Genomic DNA, 27120 nt, shown 5'->3' with positions numbered 1-27120 from the left:
AGAAGGAAGTGAGGCACTGTAAGAGAAATGGCCAGCCTGTGAGTGGGTGGGTGAGTGGGTAGCCACTGTGTCTCTGGAACTCAAGTAGCTGGAAATGCTGGTCAGGTCTTCAGGACACCAGCAGAACCTTCAAAGGCCGTATTGGCCCCTAGGAATGCAGAGATCTCCATCTAGGTGAGCACCTCGGGAACCACATCTCATCTGCTAGCCTGTGGTCCGAAGCATCACTCTGTAGCTCTTCTCACTTTTGCCCTGACTGATTCCCCAGTCTTTCAGGCAAAGCTTTGGGAAAGGGGAGTTTGTCATTGCAGGTCTCTAAAGGGAGTTCCCACCAAGTTCATATCCTAATTCTGAGGTCTACGGGGTCTGTCGAGAGCTGAGGGTCAGACAGTGAGTGACGGCTACTGTGAAGTAGCCCTGGGGTGGGTTTGTCTGAGACACCTGTGAATGAATGTAGGACCCAGTCATACCTTGTGCTCAGCTCAATGGTCTTCTGGGGAAACATGAGATGAGTTCTGGGCCCAAGTCAAGGATCTCAAACTAAGGTGATTTCATGGGGATTGTATTGTGTCTGGTGCTGATGTCCAGGATGGCCTGGGGGTTTCTGCCTCCGTGGTGAAGATGACGAAGTCAGACACTGCAGCCATGGTACCACATGCTCCAGATGTGTAATCTCTTCCACCTTGCCACACCTGTGTCTCCTGCCAGGCCCAGAAAGAACTCAAAAGAGCCTGCACATTTTATTTGCCACCCCCACCCTACCCCCATTTCTTCTCTAGCACATGGGCATCTTTTGGGTCTTAGGTTTTGCAGCCTCGCTCTAAGTGTGTGTACTGTTTGTGCTATTACAGCTTAGCCCGGCTGTCAGTGTAAGATCTCATCTGAAGTAGGGGGTATTTCTTTTCTTTTTCTTTTTCTTTTTTGGTTTTTTTTTGGAGACAGGGTTTCTCTGTGTAGTTTTGGAGCCTGTCCTGGATCTCGATCTGTAGACCAGGCTGCTCTTGAACTCACAGAGATTCACCTGGCTCTGCCTCCTGCATGCTGGGATTAAAGGCAAGAGCCAGCGCCACCACCACCCAGCATGATGTAGGAGATATTTCTTAACCTATGTTTGTCATCGACCCTTTTAGTCTCAGCTTTTCCCATACTGTGGAGGCTGATTGGTATCCCTGGGATTCTGCCCCTCAAACTTGTCAGTGGGAGGACTGTGCCTATGGGTTCCCAGTACCTAGAACAGAGCAACCAAGACTCAACACAGTGGGGAGTGTCTTGTACATGCTTGTGCAGTGAGGGAGGGAGTGAAGAGAGGAACGGCCTTTCAGGAACTCGAGAGTCACTGTCATGAGACCAGCCCATTTGTATCTAAGTGTTCTCCGGTGTTGGCTGCGGTTGTAGTCTCTGGCCTTCCCTGCCTCTTCTAGGCTCCTCAGCTTACCCCCAGATCACTAAGAGATTATCCTGCCTCTCCTCACACCTGTACAAAAACTTGGTACCCTCATGGCAGTCTCACTTCTGGCCTTGGGAAGTACTTGGTTTCTGGGTGGATCACAATGTCCAGAAGAGTTTTGCTAGGTCTTATTTACTGGCAGACTGCTAAATTTTCTGAGATCAGGTAATTTATAATCCCATCACATCATGATAATGATTAGTCCATTCTACCTACCAGTTGTCTTTACAGACATGAATTCATTTGTCCCTTCAAATGACCCTTTAAGTAGGTTTGGCCACTTCTACTTCACAGATGAGAAATCTGAGGCACAAGACTGGGGTCTGCACAGTCTGGAGTGTGTGTGGTCCCCCTGCTCTGCAGCCTCACATGTTGGGGGAGATGGCCAGCTACATTCTCAGGATTAACAGAACTCCAGCCCAGAGGCAGAACTTGTCTCAACAGTAACTTCCTTAGGATACCTACATGTCATGACACTGAGTGTCAGAGAAACCTGCATAATCCCAAAGGCAGTTCAGTGGATGTGAATGGATTGTGAGATGGATTGAACAATGCCCTATTACCTCATCTGAGGATGCCTGTGCAGGCTCCCTGTGCCAGAGCTGCCTCAGAGATCTGTCTGCACATCTTCCTTTGTCATTGTAGAGAATGTAGCCCTTGACTCCTTTCTGTCTGTGGGGACAGTAGTTGCTTCCCCAAATGTCATGGTAGTGGCTTTTGGCAAGAGAGTATACAGTGAAAGGGTGAGGAACTGTTGTAGCAGAAGCATCCCCACCCCCATCCCCCCAAGTACCTCAGGTAACTGAACAAGTTGTGCTGGTACCTGTATTAATAGGAGGCAGGCTGAGCCCTTCATCCAGCCTCGGGTAGACAAGCACTTTCTAGCCTTAGGGCTAAGACTCTGGGGCCAGAGAGCACTTTTACTACCATCTCCAAGCTGAAACCACTTGTGGTTTCATGCCATGTGATTTTATTAATTTGTTTCAAGCAGCAAGTTGATTGAGGTGATTGGAAAGTCAAGCTCTAAGAAGATGGGTGCTTCAGCTCCAATGCCACATTCCATGGGTGTCTGCTGTTTTCTGAAGCCTCTGACTGGGGAAATGGCCAGGAACAGATGTACCACTACACATGAAGGGAGGTGATGTTTACAATGGAGATACAAACAAGTAACAGCTGTGTCACCTGCACATAGAGGGTTCCTCATAGTGGCTGTAGAGAGCTGTGCTGTCTACACAGGGAAGGAGAATGCTCGTCACAGAAGACCCAAAACAGAGTGCGTAAGTGCCATCTACAGTGGGTGGGAATTGTTCCTCACAATGAAGATGCAGTTGCGTATACATATGGATGGCTATGCCATCTACAAAGGGAAGAGACACAGCTGGAGACCGGCTGTCACCTCCATGGAGTTAAGGGAGGTTCCTCACAGTGGAGACAGCTTGGTAGAACTATGCTGTCTACAAAGGAAGGGAGTATTATATTGTTCCTCACCCCTTGTGCATGTGAACTGTATGGGGGACAAAGGTGGAAAGGAAAATTCCCTCAAATGCTATGTGCTGTGGTGCCCATGACTTTTTTTCTTTTTTTTTTTTTTTTAAGATTTATTTATTTATTATGTATAGTGTTCTGTCTGCATGTATGTCTGCAGGCCAGAAGAGGGCATCAGATCTCATTATAGATGGTTGTGAGCCACCATGTGGTTGCTGGGAATTGAACTCAGGACCTTGGGAAGAACAGTTAATGCTCTTTAACCTCTAAGCCATCTCTCCAGCCCCGACTTCTTTTCTTTAACTCTTGTGTTTCTGCATTCTGTGACTTAGAATTCACAAAATATATTCATAAAACCACACTGTGTACAGACCTTTGCTTAAGAAACTGTCAACCTTGGCCGGGCGGTGGTGGCGCACGCCTTTAATCCCAGCACTCGGGAGGCAGAGCCAGGTGGATCTCTGTGAGTTCGAGGCCAGCCTGGACTACCAAGTGAGTTCCAGGAAAGGCACAAAGCTACACAGAGAAACCCTATCTCGAAAAACCAAAAAAAAAAAAAAAAACTGTCAACCACTGGGCATGGTGGTGCATGCCTTTAATCCCAGAATTCCAGGAGCAGAGGCAGGTTGATCTCTGTGAGTTCCAAGACAGCCAGGGCTATGTCGAGAGACTTCGTGTTAAAAAGAAAAACAAAACAGAAACCCAAAAACATTTGTCAGCTAGCTGACAGCCACCAGCCTGCACTGTGACTTTGGAGAATGGCTGAGCAGCAGGCTCGACCTATGGGCTTATCATGGGACACAGCTTGGGAAGGTGTTCACCCTGTCTGTGTTCTGGGGTGGGTGGTCCTTCTGTGAGCTGCTGGTGGACTGGGTTGGTAGTGCCCTACATGGTTTAGAGTCTGTATGCCCACGCCTTGCCATACCTATGTTTGTACATAGCTGTGGGAACTAAAAGCACAAAGGACCTCTAGGTGAGGAGAGAGGAGAGTTATGGCAGGAGGCATTTTCCATTCAGGAGTCTTAGCCTCTTGTCTAGAGTACCTCCTTGTAACTGCCTCCTGGTGTGAGGTCAGTGTGTGCATATGCTTTGTCCAAAGTCACAGGTTTGAACCTGGAACCTGTTCCTGGACTGTGTTGGGCATTCACAGGAGGTGTTGCTCCTACAGCTATGGGTGGAAAACTAGGCCCTCTTAGGTGATGAATGGACACAGCATATGAAAGTGAGGCTATCTCAGGCTCCTTGGCCCATATGAGTGCACAGTGCACCTTGGGCAGCCTGTCCAGTGCTAAGGCCTTGTTGGGAGCGAGCAGCTCTGTGGTCTGTTTTGCATGATACTTTTGATAGGCGACCCTTTCCCCTGACGATAATAGCTCTTGGAAGGGTCTCATTTATCTCCGTGGTACCTGGAAATTCCTTGCCTATGTCACGTGAAGCTCTTCTTTTCAGTTTATTGGACCTGTTAACCTCTTGGCTTGAGTTTCTATATCCATCTGGATCCTTATGGCCACATCTGCCTTGTTGGAGTCCCCATACACTCACTTCAAACCTGATCCTTCATATCCTGCTAGATGGGTTAGAACCTCTGCTCCCTGACATGTGCTTGGGTGTGGTTGTGGCTTCTAGCTCTGGATGAATAGCTCAGGATGGGGGTAGGAGGGATGTGATGGAGGCTTTGTTTGTGTAGGGTAGAGTAGAGGATATGAAACTAGGCAGAACATTACAGTGGAACGGCAGGTACCTGGCTGGCTCCCATCCACATACCAGCCTATTGGCCCCAGAACTCTGTTTTGCAGCCATCCATGAGGAATTTTACCCCTGGACCCCTTCTCTTGTGCTGCCCTTCCAGAGGTGCACAGTCTAAGCAAAGCAGAAGGCAGCTCTTGACTGTGGGTGGATGCTAAGCCTAAGGGTATGTGGAGTGGATCTACTTGACCCAGCAAGGAGAGCATGATGATTCTGACACTTTCACAGACTCAGATTGGCAAGACTCTAATAAGAGAAGTAGGGGAAGAATGATAGATACCATCTAGGTCCACTCCTCTTTACTAAGAGCCTGTTCCTCAGCCTCTACACTGCAGGTTAGAAAGGGTCCTTTTGTTCCAGTTTGCAGGACTGGAGGTCTGTAAGTATATAACCATTGAAGTCTTGGCATCCCATTAGACTTCATCAGGTCTGTGGCTGTAGGTCTGTCCCACAGCACATGAGCTGGCTTAGCCTGGGTGTTGGGGTGACCAGGGCTGACCTTTGCCAGTCCCAAAGGCCACCTATAAGGTCTGTCTATCACTGGTGAGTGTCAGGAGGGCATTGAGAGGGGTATTTATTGTTGGAGTCTGGGGGCTATGGAGAAAGAGGCACAGAATGGTGGGTTTGGGGTCCTCTTGGAGGGAACCAGCCAGAGTACAGCTGGAAGAGAAGAAGGGTGCTGCTGGCTTTTTGGGGAGGATGGTCATTGGGTGGCAGGTTAGCATTGTTCATGTTGGCAAGATAAGGAAGGTATAGAGGCTGAGGCAGGGGAGCTTCTTCAGTATCCATGAGGAATTTTACCCCTGGAACCCTTCTCTTGTGCTGCCCTTCCAGAGGTGCACAGTCTAAGCAAAGCAGAAGCCACCAAGGTGGCTTCTTCAGAAACCAATGTGAGATGATGTTTTGCAGACTCAGGGATAGTGCTCTAGGGCCATGCTCTACCTGAGTAGTTAAAAAAGGAAAGTGTACCAGTTAGGTACTAACTAGAGTTCCTCAGCATGGTGTGAGCTTTCCTGTGTGATTTCTATGGAGAGCTGGTCTGGAGAGCTCCTCGGTTTGTGGCTTCCTGCTGTGTGCAGAGCTTTCTACCCAGACAGATGTCCAGCGTGTGTGGGGCGTGCAGTTGTGTATTGGGTGATGGCCTGGCTAGGCAGCCCAGCTCTGATCCTGACTGGAAGCAGCCATCTCAGGAAGAACAGTGCCTTAGATTTCTCAGGATGCCTCGTCGGTGGTGCCTGCATTATCCTGTACCAGCCGGTCCCTCTGGCTGTAAGGAGCAGAGGCGCATGTGTCAACGTTTCTGTGGTATAGCTGTTCCTCGAAGCCCTGGCCTTAACCGATGCATTGTTGTTTAATGGCAGAAACAGGTCAATGCTGCACTGTCTCTAGGGTGCAGGTGTGGTGGAAGATTTTGTATACTGGGCTTTCCTTTCCAGTAGCCTCTAATGAGGCTGCAGTGTCCCACTCTCATGGAGAAACTGAGGCACAGAGTAAAGTGACAGTCACTAGTGAGATTCAGGCATAGATTCCTGGAGAGTGGCCAGCTCCCTCTGTTCCTACTTTGTTCCATTTTGCTAGTAGCTCTTGCCTTGGCATCTGACTGACCAGCCGACTCCTGGCTTCCATGTCTAGCTTTCTGTGTCCTGGCGGTCCTCACCCCTTCCTGCAGTTTGTTCTCCAGCCTGACAGCTTTCTCTTCTTCAAAAGGCCCAGGTTCCTCTCCTATAAAAGCCAGAGTTCTCACAGGGATCCTTCTGATCTACCCTGGCCACTCCACCCCCTCAGACCCTGGCTCTGGGGGTACTGCTCATACTGTAGGCCTTTAGTTGCCTATTGACTAGATTCTGTTCTGTATGACCTGCCCTTCCCTCATTCCATGATGTTGCCAATACACTTAGAACCGGGGACTGAATGACGTAGACCAGACAGGGAAGGAGTACAGTGACTGAGGGAGACCAGCTCCCTCTTTTTCCCCCAGGGTACTCTTGACGAGGGAGAAGTGAGAAATATGTAGACAGAAATTTAGAGGATAGAGACAGTTAGAAACATAGGATAGCCTCGGTAGGACCTGGGTCAAAGCCCACGGCTCCTTCTGTCTCTGCTAAAAGAATGCCAAGGGGTGGAGTGAAAGACCTCCTCAACACAGCCAAATGCAGACCTGCTGTATAAAGCAAGCTCACTCTCACTAGGAAACCTTTGTGGGCTCCCACAAGTGACTGCCCAGGGAGGAATGTGTCTTTGGTAACCCTAGCTCCTCCATCCGAGATAGGGGTTGATCAAGCAGAGTTGGGAGTAAACTTGCTTCTCAAGACTCCATCCTCAGGGGCTTCTGTCATTCAGGAATAGAACCCACATTTTCTTCTAGGGTCCTGTGAATACCGGTGAGTCTGTCTCAGGGCTTCTACACATTCTCCAGCAGTGCAGCCGTGGTCTCCTAGCTCCCAGGAAGAGGCCCTGGGCTTCCTCTGCCCTCGGCTTTGCCATCCAAGCATAGCAGGGAAGTCTGTAAATTGCTTGGGAAAACCTGCTTCCTGCTCTGAGCCATAGTTCCTTGTCTGCAGGAAAGGTAATGAGGCAACATGTGCTTGTTCACCCAGCCACCCACAGGACACAAGGATGAGAGTCCTGTGGTGAACGTGTGTAGGTCCCCATGTCTTCCTTTTAGACTCAGTTTACCCCAGGCAGACCCTGCTGGACTGACATCCAGAACTGGACCACTTGAATGGTCTCCAATGCAGAGAGGAAGAACAGGCTCAGTTTGGATGCTTGCCTGTTGCCCCTCCCCCACTTGTTTAAACTTAACCCAGATCCTTTTATGTCCCAGGCTTGTGGCATCAGAAATATCCAGGCTGGCTTCAGCTGCCCCTGTGTTGCAGAAGAGGCTTTGGGGGACACCCTGGATGACAGCTGAGCAGCAGCTGTGCTGAAGCTTGGAGGGGCCTAGAGTGTGGCAGAAATCAGACCTGAGATGTATCTTCCCAGGGCTTGGAGGAGAAAGTGCTGTTGTGGACAGATGGGTGGATTGTTGGCCTGCCTTGCTTTCTGGCTAAAGAGGATAGGCCAGGGAAAAAAATGGTTTAGGGTAGACTGTCCCTCTTAGGAGTACTGACTGGGAGTTTCTGACTGGGGCTTGAAGGCTACCACACCTAGGATAGTCTGGAGCGGGCATCATCAGCCATGTGCAGGGACTTTCTCCCCTTTCCTGCCTTAGCCACACAGGTTGAAGCTTGTCTCTGCTCTGAGACCACCTTGTTCATCTGGGTTCCCACCCCTTTTCACTGTCCTCACTCTCAAATCTAAATGATCTAATTTCTTGTCTTTTATGGCTGTGGGAAATTGTGTGTTCAAAGTACACAGAACCTACATCCTCACAAGAGTGGCCCCAGTCAGGCCATGGGGTCAGAATTGAAATCCCATAGGTCCCTCCTACATGCTTCTTTCTTCCTGGCAAACTGCTACCCTTAGGCCACCTCCCTCATTGGCCCTGTCCTAGGCCTCAGTCCTCACAGCAGTTTAGAGAAACCATGCCAAAACAAACAAACAAATAAGAGACATAGGATCAGAGAACAAGGCTGTCTGTCTGAATGGACCATGGCCTTTCAACAAATTGGAGCTGGAAGAAAGGATTGTGGAGACTGATGTCTGAACCATTGCTCAGGCCAGCAATGTGGATATGATGTAGTAGCTTGATGTAGACCCCAAGCAAGTGGCCTCCGTGCTCTTCTGTCTAGCTCCAGCTCCTTCCTAGATAGTACTGCTAATGTCAGCGTGTCATACCTCTACTACACCTTGTTTAGCCATAGAGTAAGGTCTGCTGTTGTCTCCAAGTGACCCTCTGCCCAGACGGTGTTGTGCATAGTGCAGCTGCTGGACTAAGATCTGAAAGGTTGAAGATTCTTTGCCAGAACCCTGGTGGATGGAATGCTCAAAACACTTTGCTCAGCAATTGCAGGGTGGGCTGTGGCCCTTGGATCCCTTGATGCTCTGGCCTCCCCAACTTTTTTTGAACCCCAGCACTGTAGCAGTAGTTCTGTTAGCAGCATGGCTGTATCTCTGCCTCCTTGTATCACGTGGCAGCCTGCACTGGTCACAGGACACTCAGGAGCCTTGGCCTATACACTGAAGCCTGCTGTCACTGGTTGCTGGCAGCTGGGTAGTGGGTATGAAGGTGACATCCATGAACTTGGAGATTTCAGAGATGGGGTGCAGTGGTTTAGAGCCTTCTGGAGCAGGTAAGAAGTCATGAGGGCCTGTGAAGATGGGCATTTCTCTTGGAAACGTGTGACACAGGTTCTATATGAATGAAAGTCACTAGCCAGTTGGGAGAGGTAAGCTGAAGAGAGGGAGATTTGGGTGGGAGAGCCCTGTTTCCACCTTAGCTTATTTCCAATTAAGATGCCATGGCAGCCCAGGCAGTGGTGGCGCACGCCTTTAATCTCAGCACTTGGGAGGCAAGGGCAGGCGGATCTCTGTGAGTTCGAGGCCAGCCTGGTCTACAGTGAGTTCCAGGACAGGCTCCAAAGCTACACAGAGAAACCCTGTCTTGAAAAAACCAAACCAAAACAACAAAAAGATGCCATGGCAGTAGGTTGGTGCTTACCCCCAGGGGTCAAAGACACTGCAGGGATGTAGTGGTTCATGGGAGTCCTGCCCGAGTGGAGACCTTGAAATGGGAAAAGACTGTAGCCCAGAGAACAAGTAAACAGGGTAGATTAAGCATGAGGGGAAGTATGAGGAGGGCTCCTGGGGTTTTTAAGTAGTTGGTAAGAAGGGAGCCTGGAGTGCTGGAGCAATGGTTACCTGTAAAGGTTCTGAAGCTCCAAACTCAGACTTCCAGGGGCAGTATTGTCACATGGGGTGGGAAGCTGGGAACAAGGCTTCAGACAGACTGTTCTTGCTTGGGCCAGGCCTTCTTGCTTTGCCAAAGGGAACAGTCTTAGGCTTGTTGCTAACAGGAATAAGAGTGAGCATGTACCTTCTTGACTAAAGGGGACGGGGTTGAGCAAGTCACCTTGTGGTTGGTTTAGTGAAGAGCAATTAGAAATTTTATTGGTATTGCATAGCAGTAACACAGTGGGTCATGTTAAGTCACCACTAGAAAATTGAATGGGAGGGGGACCTGGGCAGTGGTGGTTCACGCCTTTAATTCTATCACTTGAGAGGTAGAGATAGGTGGATCTCTGAGTTCAAGGCCAGTTTGGTCTATAGAGCAGAGTTCCGGGATTGCCAGGGCCACAGAGAGAAATATTGTCTCAAAGTCAGGAAGAAAGAAAGAAAGAAGAAGAAGAAGAAAGAAAAAGAAAATTGAATGGGCAGTTTTCTTTACTAGGCACTCAGCTTTAGTATTCTTTTTGAGGAGGGGAACACAGGTTTGAAGCCTGGCATGATTGTGGGACTGTTGCCACAAACAGCCTTGTGTGTGAGCTTGACTGGTGGCTAACCCTGATGCACATGATATAGTCAGATCTACTGTGTACTCTGTCTTGTAGCTACAGGTCCTAATAGGATGACTCCTTGGGCTCCCAGTGTTTGGCCTCTGCCATACTGCAGGAGCTGGCATTCCCCAGGGTGCTGGAGTAGGGTTGATTGCAAGGCTCTGGGGCACTAGAGATCAGGCTGTCTTTCTGGGTGGCTTCTCTGAGCCTCTGGTGTCTGCATTTGGTTTTAAGGTACTCAGTACTGGTTGTATGTGGATCTAGTGAGTGTCTAGCAGAATGCCCAAGGCAGGGCCTACACTGGGTCGTGAATATGGAACTTATTCTTTCTTCATCTGTAACTTATGTTTCACTTCTGCAATCTGTAAGTGTTTTGAGCCTTTCCTTGGTGTCCTGGCACCTTTGTAAGTGGTCAACACTTTCCCTGGAATTGCTTTGGTTCACTTGAAGACAGCTAGTCTAGACCCCTGCTTTCTCTAAGGGTTACCTGAACCTGGTGCAGACCCATGCTCCAGTGCTGACTGCCTGGGCCCTGGCTTATGGCTGCAAAACCTCTGAGCCTCAGTGCTTATCCAGTAGGGGGTGGTAGATTGTAGAGCAGCAACCATGGGACATTGCTAAAGGCAGCCCTGTGTTGTGTGTCATATCTATTCTGTGATCTGAGTATGGGTTAGGCTAGTGAAGTCCTTTCCCTCACTGGTGGTCTAAAGTCAGGGCTTTTAGAGATAGGTTCTACAGGGCAGTGCTGTGGCCAGGCTTAAGCTCCCAGAATGGCCAGCCAGACAGAATGACCCATTATTCTCCAGGTAGTCTAGGTGGTGCTTGAGCATTTTCTATGTTCTTCTAACATGAAAGGTGAAAAAGTTGGTTTACACCAAAAGTTTCAGAATTGAGGTTTGATGACAGTCCTGCTAGTGCCCCTGAGTGAGTCACCTTTGTTCTCTCAGGCGAATGTACACAAGATGTACTCATTAGGGAAATTTGAAGGTCTCGTCTCGGTAGGGGCTGGCTACTATCTCTCACTAGCCCTTCCTTCCCTAGGTTAAGTGGGGCAGATGACCAGGAAAACAGTCCCGTGTGCAGGATGAGGCCAGAAAGTGGACCAACAGAATGGGAGGAGCCAGTGGAATTTTTGATCTTTTAAAAAGCAAAGTATCAAATACATACAGAAGAAGGATAGTAAATTCAAACCCTCGGTAGGGGCCTGGGACTGGATCTGTACTCACTGGCTGTCAGTATCCCTGTCTGATTATTTCATAATAATCTCTTTCCTTCTGCCTTTCTGCTTTTGGGGAAGTCCAGGCTTGCCCCCTCCCATAACCCATTGGTGTCGTAGTCAGAGATTGTCATTGCTCAGTATCTATTAAAGTTGACCTCAGTTTATTTAGACTTTGGGTCTGAAACACCCTGCAGGCAGCCGCATCACAGTTATAACATCAGAGTTCCTGTAAATCTTTGCTCCTTTTGTACATCTCAGCCCTTAGCAGCAGGGCAGTCTGGATAGCCCAGGGCCCTTGTGGACAGGTGACTAGACAGTCTGCAGTATGGGGACAATGAAATGAGATCAGGACCTGCAAAATACTTGTGTACTGCAGAAGATCCTTATGCTCATCCCTGACCTGTCCAAGGTAGAAGGCAGGGTAGAAAACTCTGATCTTCTATCTCTGGGAGGGGGAAGCATGGTAGCTCTGCCTCTGAGGTCTTGTGATGATAAAGTGGCTTTGTGGTGGCCCTCCCTTGGCTTCCTAGTGGTGTTTCCTTACATATAGACTTTCTGTTTTCTGGGAGGTTTTGTCTTTCTGTAGACCTCTTCACTGGCCACTGCTTTGAGGGAGTCCAAGCTGCATGTGAGTGTTTATCTCATTTCTGTGCCATCATTGGTGATCAGTGCTGGTCATTGCTGCAGAAGTGGGGGCCCCAGAACATGGGGGCACAGATGGCCACTGACAGGGCTAGCTGACTGTAATGACCTAGAAGTTGGGCAACATGAAGGATAATTGGCAAGACTCTGGATATACGCAGTCTCCTGGATAGTGATGCTTCCTGTGGAATGAAGTATGTCACTGGGAAGAACTGAGGAATTGGGATCACCTGGGGGTACTTCCTTTGGGAAATTTGGTATCACCTGGGGCATTTCCTATTCTATATAGCATGTTACCAAGGGACATTTCCTATGTGTGTCACCTCAGAGTTCCCAGGTATACCATTCATGAAGATTCTACAATACTGTTTACTGGGCCCCTGGGAACTTTGGGGCCTTCCTACATCATTCAGCCATCACCTGTCCATTTCCCTTCAGACATGGCTTCCCAGGTTAGAGGCTCCTTCCCCTGAGGAGTCACCATAGCCTGAGAGCCTGCTCCATTTCCCTAGGGTATTCCCACAGATTGACAGGCATTTCCTTCTTCCTCTGCAGAAGGATATGGCTCTGAAGCCACATGAACGGAAGGAGAAATGGGATCAACGCCTCATCAAGAAGCCCCGAGAGTCAGAAAACTGCCCATCTGCTGAGCTGAGTGAGAACAGGCAGCCCCTGGAGGCGGGCAGTCCAGGGCAGGATGCAGAGCCCACTTGTGATGAAGGGACTAGGAAGGTCCCATTGCAGCCCTCCAAACAGGTGAGCATCCTGTGCCCTCCCTTACTCAAGACCTCTGCAGTGGTGGGATCTGCACCAGGACCATACATGCACCTGGACCCCACCCTTCGGCGTCTGGCCTGCCTGGCAATGCACTCCATCATTGCTGGGCTTGGGGTATGGGGTAGACAGGTAGGAGCCAGGCTGGTCACAGAGGTGCGGGGACCTGTCTGTCTGCCCAGCTGGAAAGGCCTGCCTGGCCAGTGCTATTGCTTCTCCCCAGGAGTTCAGGGGTGTGTGCTGGCCAGGATGGGTGACAGTGCCAAGCTGATAGGCCAGCCCCGTTTCCCACTGCGTCCGTCAGGTTCCGCCGACTAGGTGTCTGGAGACATCTAGAGTGTCTCTGTAAATGGATGTGGGGACCAGGCTCCTGCTAAGAGAGGGGAATGCTCAGCCAAAGGCTTCAGGTTGGTGGTCCAGCAGTGAGAGGAGAAACCAAGAAAAAGGATGGCCCCCGTGGAGGAGGAGTGTTCCTGGCCAGATGAGGTCTGTCAGAGTAGGTGGAAACTGGGCTGGGCTGCCTGGGTCTGTCCTGGGTCATGGCTTAGTGCTACGGCTGCATTCCTCCTGGGGACCCTAGGCCTGTGCTCTCTTTATAGAAAAGGGCTTTTCTCAGCAGTTAAGGCTCTGCTCTGAGTTCCCTTGGGAATTGGGCTCTGGAGAGGGAATAGCATGTCTTGGGCCTGGGCTGGATGGGGGGTCCGTGGGCGCACCTGCCCAGGTGGACACATACTCTTTCTTCCATGCAGGTGTGCTCCCCAGAAGGGGGGCCGCTCCCAGCCAGCCCCTGGCACCAGAACGGCCCGGCCCAGCACCAGCAGCTGCAACAGCCCAGCCAGTCCAGCCAGCCCCAGGGGCCCCTCCCAGCCCCGGGGCAGCCCTGCCAGCCCCAGCGGCCACCCCTGGGTCAGCGTGCTTGGCCCCATCGATCACTTCTAGGCTTGAGACAGCCTTGCCAGCCCCGGCGCCCACTTCTGGGCCCTGGTCAGCACCACCGGCCCCAGCATCTGCTTCCGGCCCCAGATCAGCTCAGCCAGACCAAGCGCCCACGCCTGGCTCAGCCCCGCAGGCCACTCTTGGCGCTTCCAGGCTCCAGGCAGCGCCTGCGGTCCATCCAGACTCCATGGCATCGCTACCCACTTCGGTCCCTGTTGACCTCGTGTCACCTCTGCCGGTCTCTACTGACCGTGTGGCACCGTTGCGGACCTTTGCAGTCAAGGACCACACTGTGTCTCTGTGACCAGCCCTGTAGGGCTGCCTCAGGACAGCGCTGCCAGCCCCCACAGTCACTGCTAGCTCAGTGCCAGCAGTGCCAGCCCCCTCGGACTCTCACCTTGCAACCAAGCCGTCGTCCCACCAGCTGCCTTTCAGGCCAGTGCTGCTGCCCCCCGCAGGCACTCTTGGCCCCACATCAGCAGAGCCAGCCCCATAGATCCCTCATGGGCCAGTCTAGCTGCCCCCAACAGTCACCGGTGGGCCCCAAGCAGCCCCAGCAATTAGTTAGCCCCAGCAATCAAGGCCCAGAGCAAAGTAGTCCTCCCAAGCCTGCCTTGCTGAGTCCTAGACAGTCACAACAGACATGCCCACATCTTAGCCCAGAGCAATCCCACCTACCCAAACAGCCCCTCATGGGCCCAAAGAAGCCCCTGAGGTCACTTCTGGGCCCAGACCAGCCTCGCAAACCCCAACCATTACTTCCCCTACCCGATCGCCCTTCACTTCTGGGGCAGCCAGGCCTGGCCCCCCAGCCTCTTCTGAGGCCCCTTTGTCAGCCAAGGCGGCAGTCCCTGCTGGATCTGGTGCCAGCCCCTCAGCCCCGGCCTTCAATCCTGGGCCATCCCTTCAGGCACATGAGGACACAGTGGACTCGACACTCTGCCCCAGGGGTGGCCCGCCAAGCCCCATCTGTGAGTCCTGGAGCCTGAGGCTTGTAGATAACTCCCTGGGTGAATTTGTCATGCTACATTGGGCTGCATTAGCAAGCCACACTAGTGAGAACCGTTACTCTTTAGTCCTAAAATGCTTTCCCAGCCTGCCCTGAGGTTGTTTATTGAGGCCAAGGCAAGAACCCCTGCTGTGCCGAGATCAGGCCCAGGCTCATCGCATCAGAAGGAGAGATGAACTCCGTATCATCCCATCATCCTACTGTCCCCTCCATGGGTGTCAGGCCTCTTGATGTTACTGTGCCCCTCACATGTGCTGCTTTATGTTGGACAACTTCTAGGAGAGGTTACACAGCCACCCTAAAGACTTGGAGCCTGTTGGGACCCTTCAGCATCTTTTGGTGCCTCTAATTGCCAACAATGTCTTTGCATATCTGAGTCTTCTCATGCATGTGTGCAGGTGTGAGTGGTGTGTGCAATGTGTATCTGTATGTGTTAGGCATGTGTGATGGAGTACCAGCCTAGGCCTCACTCTCCTGTCCCCCACTTCCCACCCACTGTATTCCCTGCCCTGAGCAGAATGGCTTAGGTGACTCAGGGCCATAGTGTGGATTTGGTTGGCCAGGTTTCAGGTCACACTTTCTTTTAGCTGTGGGATGATCTTAGTGTCTACTTGAAGATCCTCCGGCCGCATAGGAGATGTGAAGGGGTAGTGACTCAGTGGCTGCTTCTCCACCTCTCAGGGTTTTTTCTTTACCCCAGAGGCACTGGTAGAGCAGTTAGAAGCCTCTGTCTGGACTCTTCATCCCTGTTATAACAGTTCAGCCCTGATTTTGATGCCTCTTTCTACAGAGCCACCTTTGGGCCTGCACCTGTCCCATAGCCCACTACCTGTGATGAGGGGTTGTTCACCCCTGCCCTAGTCCCATCTCAGAGCAGCCAGCCCCACACTAGATCTGCTGGAGTCCCAGTGGCTAGATTGAGCCCCTAAAGGAAGGGGAGATGATGAGAGCAGAGAGACCCTGGGCTTGGAACCTCTGCTGGCTACCTGGGGTTCTCTGGACTGAGTAGGCCAGGGGGCCCAGTCTCTCTGCCTGGTATCTGTTCTCCTTAGTCCTGTTCACTCTGGATAGACCCCTTTCTGATGCTCAACCACAGCCTCTGAACTGAGAATTTGGGACTTATTTTTGTGATTATAAAAATAAAAAGTGCCATGCCATTTTTATAGCAGTATTAGTGTTTTATAATTTAAATAGATGACCTGTGTCACGTGATTTATTCCTTTGATAAACAAATATCTGGATTTGGTCTTCCATTCACTAAGTGCTAGACAGAGGAGACTGTCCTGGCCATGACCCTCATGGATGGAGAGTGCTGTGGTACCCAGGTATGAGCAGAGGTTTGAGGAGGGTATTGAGTTATTAAGGGTGGAACTCTTGAGGGTAGGATTCACACGCTGAACCAGACCCACCCATGCCAGTGTTTTGAGGAGAGTTGGTTGTATGGGGGTTGCCCAAGGAGAACCTAGGGCCTATTCTTAACCTTTGAGCCATATCTCCAGCCCTGGGAAATTCTATTCTTGGTGATGCACTACGTGCGCGCACGCGCGCGTACACACACACACACACACACACACACACACACACACACACACACGTCCTTCTGTCCGTTTGGGGCATTGTAAAATACTGTTATCCCCTACTGCCCTGCTTAGCCTATTCCAGGGTTGAAAGGCTGGCTGGTTCTTCCTGAGGGTATCTGTTGTACCACTCTGGGTGTCTCTTAGTTGTGTGTATAGTAGGGGCATACAGAACTGATGGTGGGCAGGGGGTTTCTAGGACTTGGCATTGTAACTAAGGAAGACTGCTTGAACCTAGTGGGCCAGAGAGATAGCTCAGCGGGTAGAGAGGTGCTTATGTCCAGGCCCCAATCCTCAGATGCCACAAGGTGGCAGGAGAGAACAGGCTCTGGAGAGTCATTCTTAGACTTCAGCACACAGGTGCTGCACTCACATATATACACAATTGAAAAAAAGACCACAGCCACCATGGGGAGGGCAGCATCACTAGGACCCTGGTGACTGGGTCACATGAGCCATGTTCTGGGACCTGTCTTGGGGAGCTGCTATTACAGTATACTTAGAAAAGTCAAGTTCTCACAGCAGACCTGTGGTGTTTCTGAACAACTAGAGAGCAGGTTCCTCTGGATTTGGCCGATTCTAGTGTTGCTGACCTATCTGACCAAAGAACACAGCTGTGTGAGCCTGCCAGGACAGGCAGCTGTGGGGAGCTGCCCTAGAAGGTGGCTTGGGTCCTGATGACTGTAGGGGCAGTGGGCTCATCTCAGTTGGGGTGGTATGATTTTGGGGTCCAGAAGACCCTTTGGAAATGGGGTCTGGGGACAGTGCCATCATTTGAATAGACCTCAGCATCTATTTACTGCTGCTAGGGCTTCGTGCTCTGTACCAGGTTCAGTGTAGCCCTCCTTACCATGGGCAAGGTACCGTAACCAAGAAGGGGAGGAGAGCCTGAAGAAGCCAGTGAAGTCCTCCACTGAATCTGTAACAGGAAAGTGAACCTTGTGAGTAGTTGGAGTGTCTGGGGTAAGTTCCCTGGGAAGCTGGGTAGCCCCTGTTGTTGTAGGGCCTGGAACTAGAATGATCCTTGGGTTCTGCCATGGCTGAGTCGGTATGTGAATTGGGGCAACCTAGGAGGGAGGAATCAAGCATAGGCTACCTTGAACACTAGCACCTCCCCAAGGCATTTGCACGTGTCACACTTGCTTCACCCTGCCTCGCATGACTGCAAAGGTATGTCTGGCTAGGTGTATGCTCATGGCATATCCCATCCTGCCCTACATGTTAACAACACAGCCTGTGAAATCAAGTTACCAGCCTTCCCAACCTGCTCACCAGGTTTCATCCAGACACTAGTCCCAGCTTGCTGACGTTCACCTCAGAGCCTCTTCTGGCCAAAGCTCCAACTGATAAATCTTCAGGGGCTGCACCCTAGCAGTCTTAGAAGAAAGGTATATGGCAGAGGAAACAGCTTATACCCTAGCTAAGGAAGTGAGGCCAGGCCAGAAATAGAGGGGCAAGGTCTCGCCTTTGGAGTAGCTTATCTGGGTGAGATCTGAGGTGTTTTGCCCCGTCCCCTGGGTATGGCATGTAGTATGGCCTCACCTGGTATCTCTGGCTGTCTGTCAACCCTTCGAGATGGGCCCAGTATCCCCGTGCAGTGTGGGCCTCCCCAGCTGCAGTGACTGGTGGATATCCCCCACAGTTGGCAAAGATGAAAGAAAAGTCAACTGGAGCTAGTTTCCTAGTCCCACTACAGGGCCTCCTTGGCAGTTTCTTGAGAAACAGGTATGGGTAGGTGCAGATAGGCCTGGACTTAGAGCAGCACTGTTGGTGGAAGTAACATGTGAGCCACAAGGACTTGAAGCCACACCAAAAGTAAACCATCAGAATGGATTTTTTTTTTTTAAGATTTATTTATTTATTATGTATACAGCATTCTGTCTGCATGTATGACTGCAGGCCAGAAGAGGGCACCAGATCTCATTACAGATGGTTGTAAGCCACCATGTGGTTGCTGGGAATTGAACTCAGGTTCTCTGAAAGAGCAGTCAGTGCTATTAACCTCTGAGCCATCTCTCCAGCCCCAGATTGAATTTTTTCTTGTTTTTGTTTTTTGAGACAGGGTTTCTCCATGTAGCCCTGGCTGTTCTGGTTCCATAGAACAGGCTGGCCTTGAATTTATAGAGATCCGCCTGCCTCTGTTTCCCATGTGCTGGGATTAACCATAGATATCATTTAAGTTTGTTTATTTAGTGTTATTATTTTAACATGCAATAAGTATGCGGTTAATCAGTAATGAGCTAGTGGTGCATACTTGTGATGCTAGTATTTGGGAGACTGAGGAAGGATTATGAGTTTGACGTTAGCCTAAATACTTAGACCTTGTCTTAAAAAATATCACTGAGATGGTGTGTGTGTTAGTGTGTGTGTGTGTGTGTGTGTGCGTGTGCGTGTGCGTGTGCGTGTGCGCACACTTGTGTTTGTGTCTATTATGTCTGTGTTTCTGCATTGAATGTTAGAAATCTAGCACAAGGGCCCAAGGAAACAGGAGACCCTCGTTGGGGGACATGAGAGAAGCTAGCACAACTCATGACACTTAAAGGGTCTCACATACTAAGTGACAGCAGCCATGGGGCTTCCTGGTAAATTTATGTGGCCTTCACTTGAAGACACAGTCCGTCATTGAGGGGAGTTGGGAGAGGAATTCAAGGCAAGAGTCTGGAGATAGGAACCATGGGAGAAGGCTGCTTGTGTTAATCCTGAGATTCGCAAGAGAAAAACCAGTTCCACAATTTTGAGCCAAATTGAGGCAAGCTTTAATTAAATACTGACCAGGATGGACTTTGGTCAGAATTACTCTCTGGAATTTCCAGTGAGTGGTAAGGAGACCCATGTTGTAGGGGCTATTTAATGACAAACCCAAATGGCCACCCCATTTCCCATAGGGCTTTGCATAACTCCCAGCATTCCAGGAAGTGACCTGGTCCTGGGGCAGGTGGGGCTCACAGGTTAACTTTGAGTCTTACACTTGTTGACTTGCTCTCTTTCTTATACAGCCCAGCACCACCTGCCTGTGGGTGGCATGGTCCACAGTGGGCTGGAGATGTCCACAGCTTACTCAAGGCAGTTTTTCCATTGAGGGCCCTTCTTCCTAGGAGATTCTACGTTGTGCCTAGAAACTAACTAGGAAAGGTAATAAAGCTGCAAAATTCCTTGCTAAATTAACCAAGGAAAAACAACACAGGCTGCCAACTTTTAGGTGTCATAGACAAGGAATAGATGATCAGGAATGATTTTATTCCAACTAGATCAACTGGGTGGGATGGATAAATTCCTCAAAAAATGTAGTCACAAAGACTGATAAAAAGCTGGGTATGGTGGCACACACTTACGATCCTCAACAGTTGGGGGACTGAGGCAGGAGGTTCTGCAGTCCACCTTCCCAGCAGGTTCCAGGACCTGTGGCTGCCCTGTTTCTCAGTGATCTGGAAATGGCTGTGCTCCTGAGGCCTGAATGACACCTACCACTCCCTTGTGTGTGCATGTACATATGTGTGTAGGAGAGAATTTTTTTTAACTTAAGCATTCTTTAATGAAAGTTATATATGAGACACCTCTACTTCTACATCTTCTCAGTTGTTTTCCTTGTGTTTGCCTTTCTCCTTTCCTAGTTGTCGAGACTTGGCTTCCCTTTCCAGGATTTTTTGCAGTCTTTGTCCAGCTTTAGCCTGGTGATAACCACCTTGCTGGGGTGGATGCCCACATGGACAGTTACCCTTTGCTCGCTGCACTCGTGCGATGTAGATGACGTGTTTCTTTCTGTACACTTGGACCACTGCCAATCTGCTGGCCCCTGCAGTGTCCTCGAACAACCTGAACTTCATCATCCTTTTGATGGGCATAGATGGAACATTGTACTTCTGCCTCAGCTCTTTGGAAAGGGAAAGACATGAGCTTCCTCTAAATGTGAGAAGGTGCTTTGGAATGCTGTTTGTGGCTCTTGCTTTGGCCAGAAGTCACAAAGGGATTGAACTTCATTTTGGCGGCTGTGGTCCAGCAATGGCCGTGCCAGAGACTTAATTTTTAATATTTTTTATTTTTTACTTCATATATGTATACAACATGTTTTGATCACATCCCCTGTACTGCCTTTTCTAGCTTGGCAGCCTTGTTAAGTAGCATCCCTTTTCTGGGACTTTGTCTCTATCCCTGTAAAGTAAGAGAGTTCATAATAGCACATATGTCTTCACGGTATGGAAATGAGAGGTAAAGAGTAAGTTAGGGTGTACTGACTGTACTTCACCTGCATACAAAATTCAAGGCCACCCTTGGCTGCTTGAGATCCTGCCTCCAAAAAACATAAAAAGCGTCTAGCAGACTTGAAGTTGTGGCTACTGTTTCTATGGTGGTTCCTACTCTCACTGTGAATTTGGTCATTTCCTCCTCTCATAGCACTTGGCTGGTCTGAGACCCAGACCCTGGAGGCTCATCTTTGTCCTCATCTGCAGGCCCAGTCCGCTTCTGTAACACTGCTGTGGCCAGGCTACAGCCAGGGCCTGGAGACATTTGAATGGCTTTGATTATTGAGCCTGACTGACCTTCACAGGAAACAGGGCTGGGCCTCTAGTATTGAAACCACTAGTAGTCCACCATAGCCCATGTACATTGGATCCCTGCCCTCCAGGGATGGAGGACCTGAGGGCTGGTAGGATTCTAGTCAACTGGGGAACCTTGTTCCCTACAGCCTTGGACCAACTGTGTTGGGCAATCATGGTAATCCTACACCCTCAGCCCTTGTCCCAGCCTCTCTACGATCCTCAGCCCCTGCTTCAGGTCCTGGGGTTCAGCAAGGAACAAGAAGAATGACTGTCCTTTCTGTATGAAGTTCAGTTCTGTCTGGAAGACACAGTAGAGCAGTAGTTCTCAACATGTGGGCCATGACCCCTTTGGGGGTTCTCATATCAGATATTAACATTATGATTTATAACAGCAAAATTAAAACTATAAAGTAGCAACAAAACTAATTTTATGGTTGGGGGTCACTACAACATGAGGGCTATCACAGCGTTAGGAAGATTGAGAACTACTGCAGTACAGTAGAGCAAAAAGAGACAGTTTTGAGTGTGACAGCTACATAGAGAAGCGCCTTTGGGTTGGGGTCAGGGAGCAGCATGCAGGACCCAGAGTGCAGGCTGGTGGGAGGCGGTGAAGTTCCACTGGGTTCCTATAGCTCCCTGCAGATCCCTATGAAAATGGAATGGGACCATGCTGTGGTTTAGATCGGGTCATCCCTCAAGGACCATGTGCTAAAGGTGTCAGCCTCTGGCACTGCTGGGATGCAGTGGAAGTCCTAGAAAGTAGGGAAGTCAGATTGTTGGAGGCATGCTCCTGAAGGGTATTGTGGGTCCCTGGAATCCTGCTAGTCTCTTGTCTCGTTTCCCCCACCTCATGCCCTGGCCATGTGCTGCCTTACCACAGAACTATCTGAATCCTCGAAGGATGAAAAGAAGCTTGATGCCCTTAACCCTTAACCTGAGCCATCTCCCAACCCTCCACTGGAAACAGTAGTAAACAACAATGACATCTTGGCCTTAAGTACGATGGGGAAAGAAGCAAATGGGTCCCCTCCTGGTCAGGTGACATGAAAGCTCAGTTCTGAAGGGGACTGTATGGAGTACCCAGGTCTGAAGCCACAGTTGCTTACCTGTGGAGGGAAGTGTGGGGTGGAGTCCACAACGGTCAGTGAGTGTTGTGATCAGGGTTAGGGAACCATCAGGCCTGGGGACAGCCAAACAGAAAAGGTGAGTTTCATTGCTGTGCTGGCTGAGGTTCTTCGCTGTATCAGCACCTGTTCTAGGTCTCAGAAGACATGGGAAGCCAGGGCCCAGACCTGACAATGAGTAGGGGCTATGGGTTGGGGAGCAGAGAGCATCAGAGAGATTCACAGCTTGGTCTCTTTCAGCATGATCTTGCTCTGCTGAAGTGAATCAGGGTGACTGTGGCTGTGGACTCCTGGCCAGCTCACTGCAGGAGGGCATCATTTACTTGGGTTACTTGGGCCAGTGCCAAGCTTGGACCCAAGATGTGGGAGCAGGAGTCAATCCCCTAAGAAGAGTAAGCATAGAGTGGCTGCCAGAGCTTGGATACAACACACATATGGAATGCACTGTACACACCATGCACATATAGTATATTCTGCCTATAGAATGCATTGTATACACAGGGTATCTTATGCTCATGGAATGCCATGTATTCAAGATGTACATATGGCATACAGCAAGTATGCCATACTTACAGGGCGTAGTGTGTACATTTGACATTCTGTGTATGTAGGACATATTGCATGTATAGGATGGCAGTACTGCAGGAGTGTCTTCCATTTAATTTTCACATTGGGGTAAGGAGAGCATAACCACTCTTCCACCTCTGGCCTATTCTGGGTCTGGGATGCCTGAGGGAGCTGCTGCCCCTTGTAAGGATTTCCAGGACTTACAGCAGAAAGCAGCCAGGCAGCCTTACTCTTTATCCTCAATCCAGAAAGTGAACTGTCCCACCCTTGTCTCCATCTTGCCAGTGCAGAGGTTAGGTGGAGTGTGGGGACCACAAGTTAAGCATTTGTCCGAGTATGAAACCGTTTGAAGTGGTGTACATGTTTCTCTGGGAATATTCATTCCAGCTTGTGTGTGACTCATCAGACTTTCATGAACACCATCCAGGTCATGCCCTGCACTTAATCAGGGTAGCTGTTCCCACTGTCTTGTGTGTGTATTCTCAGTCTTAATAATAGGATTCTGGGGTCCAGTGGGCCTTGGTGCCCCTTTGAAGTGCTCCAGAACATGAAGGTGTGTGGGGAGCAGGTGAAGTATGTACACTTGGTAGTACGTTTCATAGACAACCTGGGACATATACATGGTGGCATGTGTGTCCATGTGTGCTTCTTTCTGGGTCTGAGTCCTGGTAGACTTTTTAACTTCTGCAAGTGAGAGGGGATGCTTCTGGGCCCTTTATCTTCAGCAGCAGATGGCTCAGGGCCCAAACCTTGGACAGGCTAGCTCTGTGCCCCAAACCCAGTGTATGTGAGCAGCAGAGCAAAGCACATGTTTCCTGCCTGGGACAGCAGTGCACTTGGCCACCAGCCCTGGAAACAATCACTTCCATGTACAGCCTGCAGCTGAGTGGGGGAAGGAGGCACCTCATTGCTAGATCTACCATGTCTTGGCTACTGGAGCTCTTTACCAGCCTGCTGGTCTGGTTGCCCTGTTTAGAGGAACACCAGCTTGCAGAAGCTGATTGCTAAGTGTTCAGAAAATTCACAAGCTGTTAAATTGTTGGTAGCTTCAAGCAGACCTTGGTGTGAGCATTTACTCTGGAAATTGGCAGACATTCCCAGGGGCCTCTCCCTCCTGTAAAGCTGGCTTGCCACACAACACTGGCTTTGCTTTGGTCTTGCTAATTGGAGTGAGTCAGCGTTCCTTCCACCATGCCCTTCTGTCTGCCCAAGGAGTATCAACTGTAGCCCTGCTTGGGTATCAGTGACCATGTGTATTCCAGCATTTGGCAGGCACTGGTACCTGAGGAGTGTACCACGCAAGCTCTCATTTATCACATGTGGTACCTGCAGAAGTCCATACATTGCACTGTGCCTCAGTTTCTCTGCCCAGTCAGTGGCATGTTCACATAAATAGCTTTGAACAGGTCTGGGTGCAAGTTCCTTCAGCTTCTTGTGGTTTTTAATGTTCCATGTCCTGCCAGGGCTCACACTCACAACGAAGTAGGGAGTGTTTCACTAGCACATACTGACAGAGGCTGCTGGGTGGTGGGAAGCAACCTGGCTTATAGTCTGTCCCACCCACTTTATGGACCTTGGGACATGCTGGGCTGCAAGGTCAGTGCAGAGAGGATACAAATTAGCATTATAGGCTTGGGATATAGCATGAATCTTAAATAGTCTTATTAATAAAATCAAACCTGGAGCCAGGCATGGGGGTGAATGCTGGAAGATCAGAGAAGCAGAACATGCCACAGCCACCTCACCTTGCCAGTTCCTCAGCTGATCCTGTTTCCTCAGACTGGAAGCCTCTGAGTCTTCATCTGAATGAATCTCAGCTGAACTGCTTCTCGAAAGCCTGAAAGCTTAACCAGCCCTAGTTCCTGATCCTCACACCTTATATACCTTTCTGCTTTCTGCTGTCACTTCCTGGGATTAAAGGCTCACTTCCTGGGATTAAAGGCGTGAGTCACTGTTTCCAGTGTGGCTTTAAACTCACAGAGATCCGGATAGATCTCTGCCTCCCAAGTGATAGGATTAAAGGCGTATGTGCCACCATTTTCTGGCCTCTATATCTAGTGGCTGTTCTGTTCTCTGACCCCCAGATAAGTTTATTAGGGTGCACAATATTTTGGGGAACACAATACCTCCACATTGGGAGCCCAGTAGGACAGTATTGGCATTTCTCTGAGATCTTGTGAACTCCATATATCTGGATCCCTAATCGTTGCCCCACCTCCCTCGTTGTCTTTTCCTGGTACTTTCTTTCTCCCTTGGCTGGGAGCCTTCTTTCTCCTTGCAACTCCTCCACAGACCTGCACAGCCCAGAGCCAAGGGCTGAATCCCTCCAAGACTAAACTCCATGAAAGTTCTAGCCCCAAGGCTGCCAGTTTAGCTTCTAAACCTACTTCTTGGAGCTGCCAGTGACACCAGGCCTGTGAGCCCTCAGGTGCTGTCCAGAGATGCCTTGGGCTCATGTTACTGTCTGGCAAGTACATGGTTAAAAACAATTAAAACCTGAGACAAGAGAGGTGGCTCAGTGGTAAGAGCGGTGGATGGTGGATGCTCTTCCAGAGGACCTGGATTTAATTCCCAGTACTCAGATGGTTGTTCCCAAAATCTGTGATTCCATTTCCCGATCTGATGACCTCTTCTGGTCTCTGTGGGCACTCATACACATGGTACACAGACATATATGCAGGCAAAACACCTATAAACAAAATAAAAGCCTGACAACCTGTGTTCAAATTTCCCGGACCCACTTGGTGAAAGAAAAGAAGTGATCCCCACAAGTTGTCCTCTCACTTCTACATGTGCACTGTACCATGCATACACACACATACATACACAAGATAATGTATACATTAAGTTCCTATATGAGGCTGGATGAAAGACCAGACATGGGGCCCACCTCAGCCCACAAGACTGATAAAAGAATTGTGGTCTCAGAGGTGACCTCAGAAACCCACAAGGGGCCATAAGGAAGAGATAGAGACTGAATGTGGCTGTGCCCACCTGGGGTGACTGTGCAGTTGCATAGACTTCATATTGAGAGAGTTCCTGCTCCACACCCAGCTGATCAGAAGTATCAGCCTGTGGCTATATAAGGGAGCTGTGTGAGAAAGTATAGTAATTGTGGTTCTACTTGGGGCTTGGCCTTCATCCATTCCCTGTAGACCTCTTGGGCTGCTGAGGTTATACAGGAGCCTGCAGGCCATAGTCACCCGGACATGTTGCAGGAGCAAACTTTAAATGATTGGACCAGCTTTGATGTTTGTTGCTTGTCTGGAGCCTCCCAAACTGGAGCATACAAACTAGCCCAACTCTGGCCAAAGTGGTTGTGTCACAGAACAAATGAAGCACTGCCCAGCACAGGCAGTGGGCCTGCCTGCCTGCCTGTGGCATAGAACAGCCCTCTCTGGAAGGTCTCCCACCTTCTCTGCAGTTTGCCTCCTTAGCACCTGCTGCTGTCTTCAGGCTGTTTTTTCTTACAATTATTGGGAGCCACGTGATTTTGAAGGCTCCGTGAGAGGAGGGGGTATGTGTCTGCATGTCCGTTGTTCAAATGAGCCCAATGTTTAAGAACTCACCCAGGGGGCTGGAGAGATGGCTCAGAGGTTAAGAGCACTGCTTGCTCTTCCAAAGGTCCTGAGTTCAATTCCCAGCAACCACATGGTGGCTCACAACCATCTGTAATGAGATCTGGCGCCCTCTTCTGGCCTGCAGGGATATGTGCAGACAGAACACTGTATACATAATAAATAAATAAATCTTTAAAAAAAAAAAAAAAAAAAAGAACTCACCCAGGGCCAGCCTTGATTAATGCTGGCTTATTGGTTGGTTGACTGTCTAATTGGTTTGTTGGTTGGCTAGCTGGCTGATTAGCTGAATAGTTGGACAGATTGAGGGATGGATGATTGTGGCTGGCTACTTAGGTGGATGAGTGAACTAGTGGATAAGTGGATGGACTGGTGGCTTGTCTACAAAGTCCAAAGGTGAGTGTAAGTACAGATACTCTCATCTGACCACCTGGAGCAAGCAGGCTACCTTCTGGCTCCAGGTAGGCACAGAGGTCCAGGTATACTGATCTCATCCTTCCACACAAAGATGGAGATGGAAGCTTGGCATATCTCAGCCTCTGGCATAGCTAATAGGAAACTTTCTCAAAGTGGGTAAGAAGCAGGAAAGACCAAAGGGCAAGCAGGTTGGGCTGTTTTGGATCCACTTGGTTACAGAAGTAGGTGACAACTGTCCCATGTGTCTGTGACTGCAGTGGTTTCCAGAATATAGGACTTAGTCAGCTCTACAAAACTGCAGGAAATGGGGCTTTCAACCCTGAAGACAGCTATTTAAGAAAGGATGACAGACACCAGCCCAGCCCACCTACAGGGTTCTATCGTGGAATCATAGGGTCGGACTCCAGTGTCTGGCCCAGAAGAGATGACTTCTGTGTGTCAAGCAGAAAGCATGCCCTGTGTACTCATAGTTCAACTACATAGGCATGTATTTCAGCCCTCTGAGTTGGCAGTGAGTCTCTGTCCACTGTAGGTCAGAAGAGAGAATGCCTTGATAGCAGTCAGCCAGTGACTGTGATCACCTTCAGCTCCTGGGCTAGCCTGATTCATCTGCACCCTACCTAGAC

The 27120-nt window shown here is 49.8% G+C and overlaps 1 protein-coding gene and 1 pseudogene across 16 annotated transcripts in view; one reads left to right on the top strand and one right to left on the bottom strand.

The window, feature by feature from the left end:
* The window catches only part of Fbrsl1 (fibrosin like 1), a 91976-nt gene that overhangs the window by 733 nt on the left and 64123 nt on the right, over positions 1 to 27120 (top strand). For 15 of the 16 annotated variants that reach the window (XM_052754863.1, XM_052754862.1, XM_052754861.1 and 12 more), the window contains exon 2: positions 12530 to 12730. In XM_052754863.1, the coding sequence (XP_052610823.1) occupies positions 12530 to 12730 (201 nt within the window). Of the gene's footprint in view, positions 1 to 12529; positions 12731 to 13497; positions 15862 to 27120 lie in introns of those variants that run through there. The other variant, XM_052754874.1, reaches the window with a different exon arrangement.
* Positions 15976 to 26059, bottom strand: LOC128120695 (60S ribosomal protein L26-like; annotated as a pseudogene).

This window comes from Peromyscus californicus, unplaced genomic scaffold, assembly GCF_007827085.1.
Source record: "Peromyscus californicus insignis strain IS unplaced genomic scaffold, ASM782708v3 Scaffold_2__1_contigs__length_46816999, whole genome shotgun sequence".
Taxonomy (NCBI): domain Eukaryota; kingdom Metazoa; phylum Chordata; class Mammalia; order Rodentia; family Cricetidae; genus Peromyscus; species Peromyscus californicus.
This window is presented reverse-complemented; position numbering and strand designations above follow the sequence as displayed.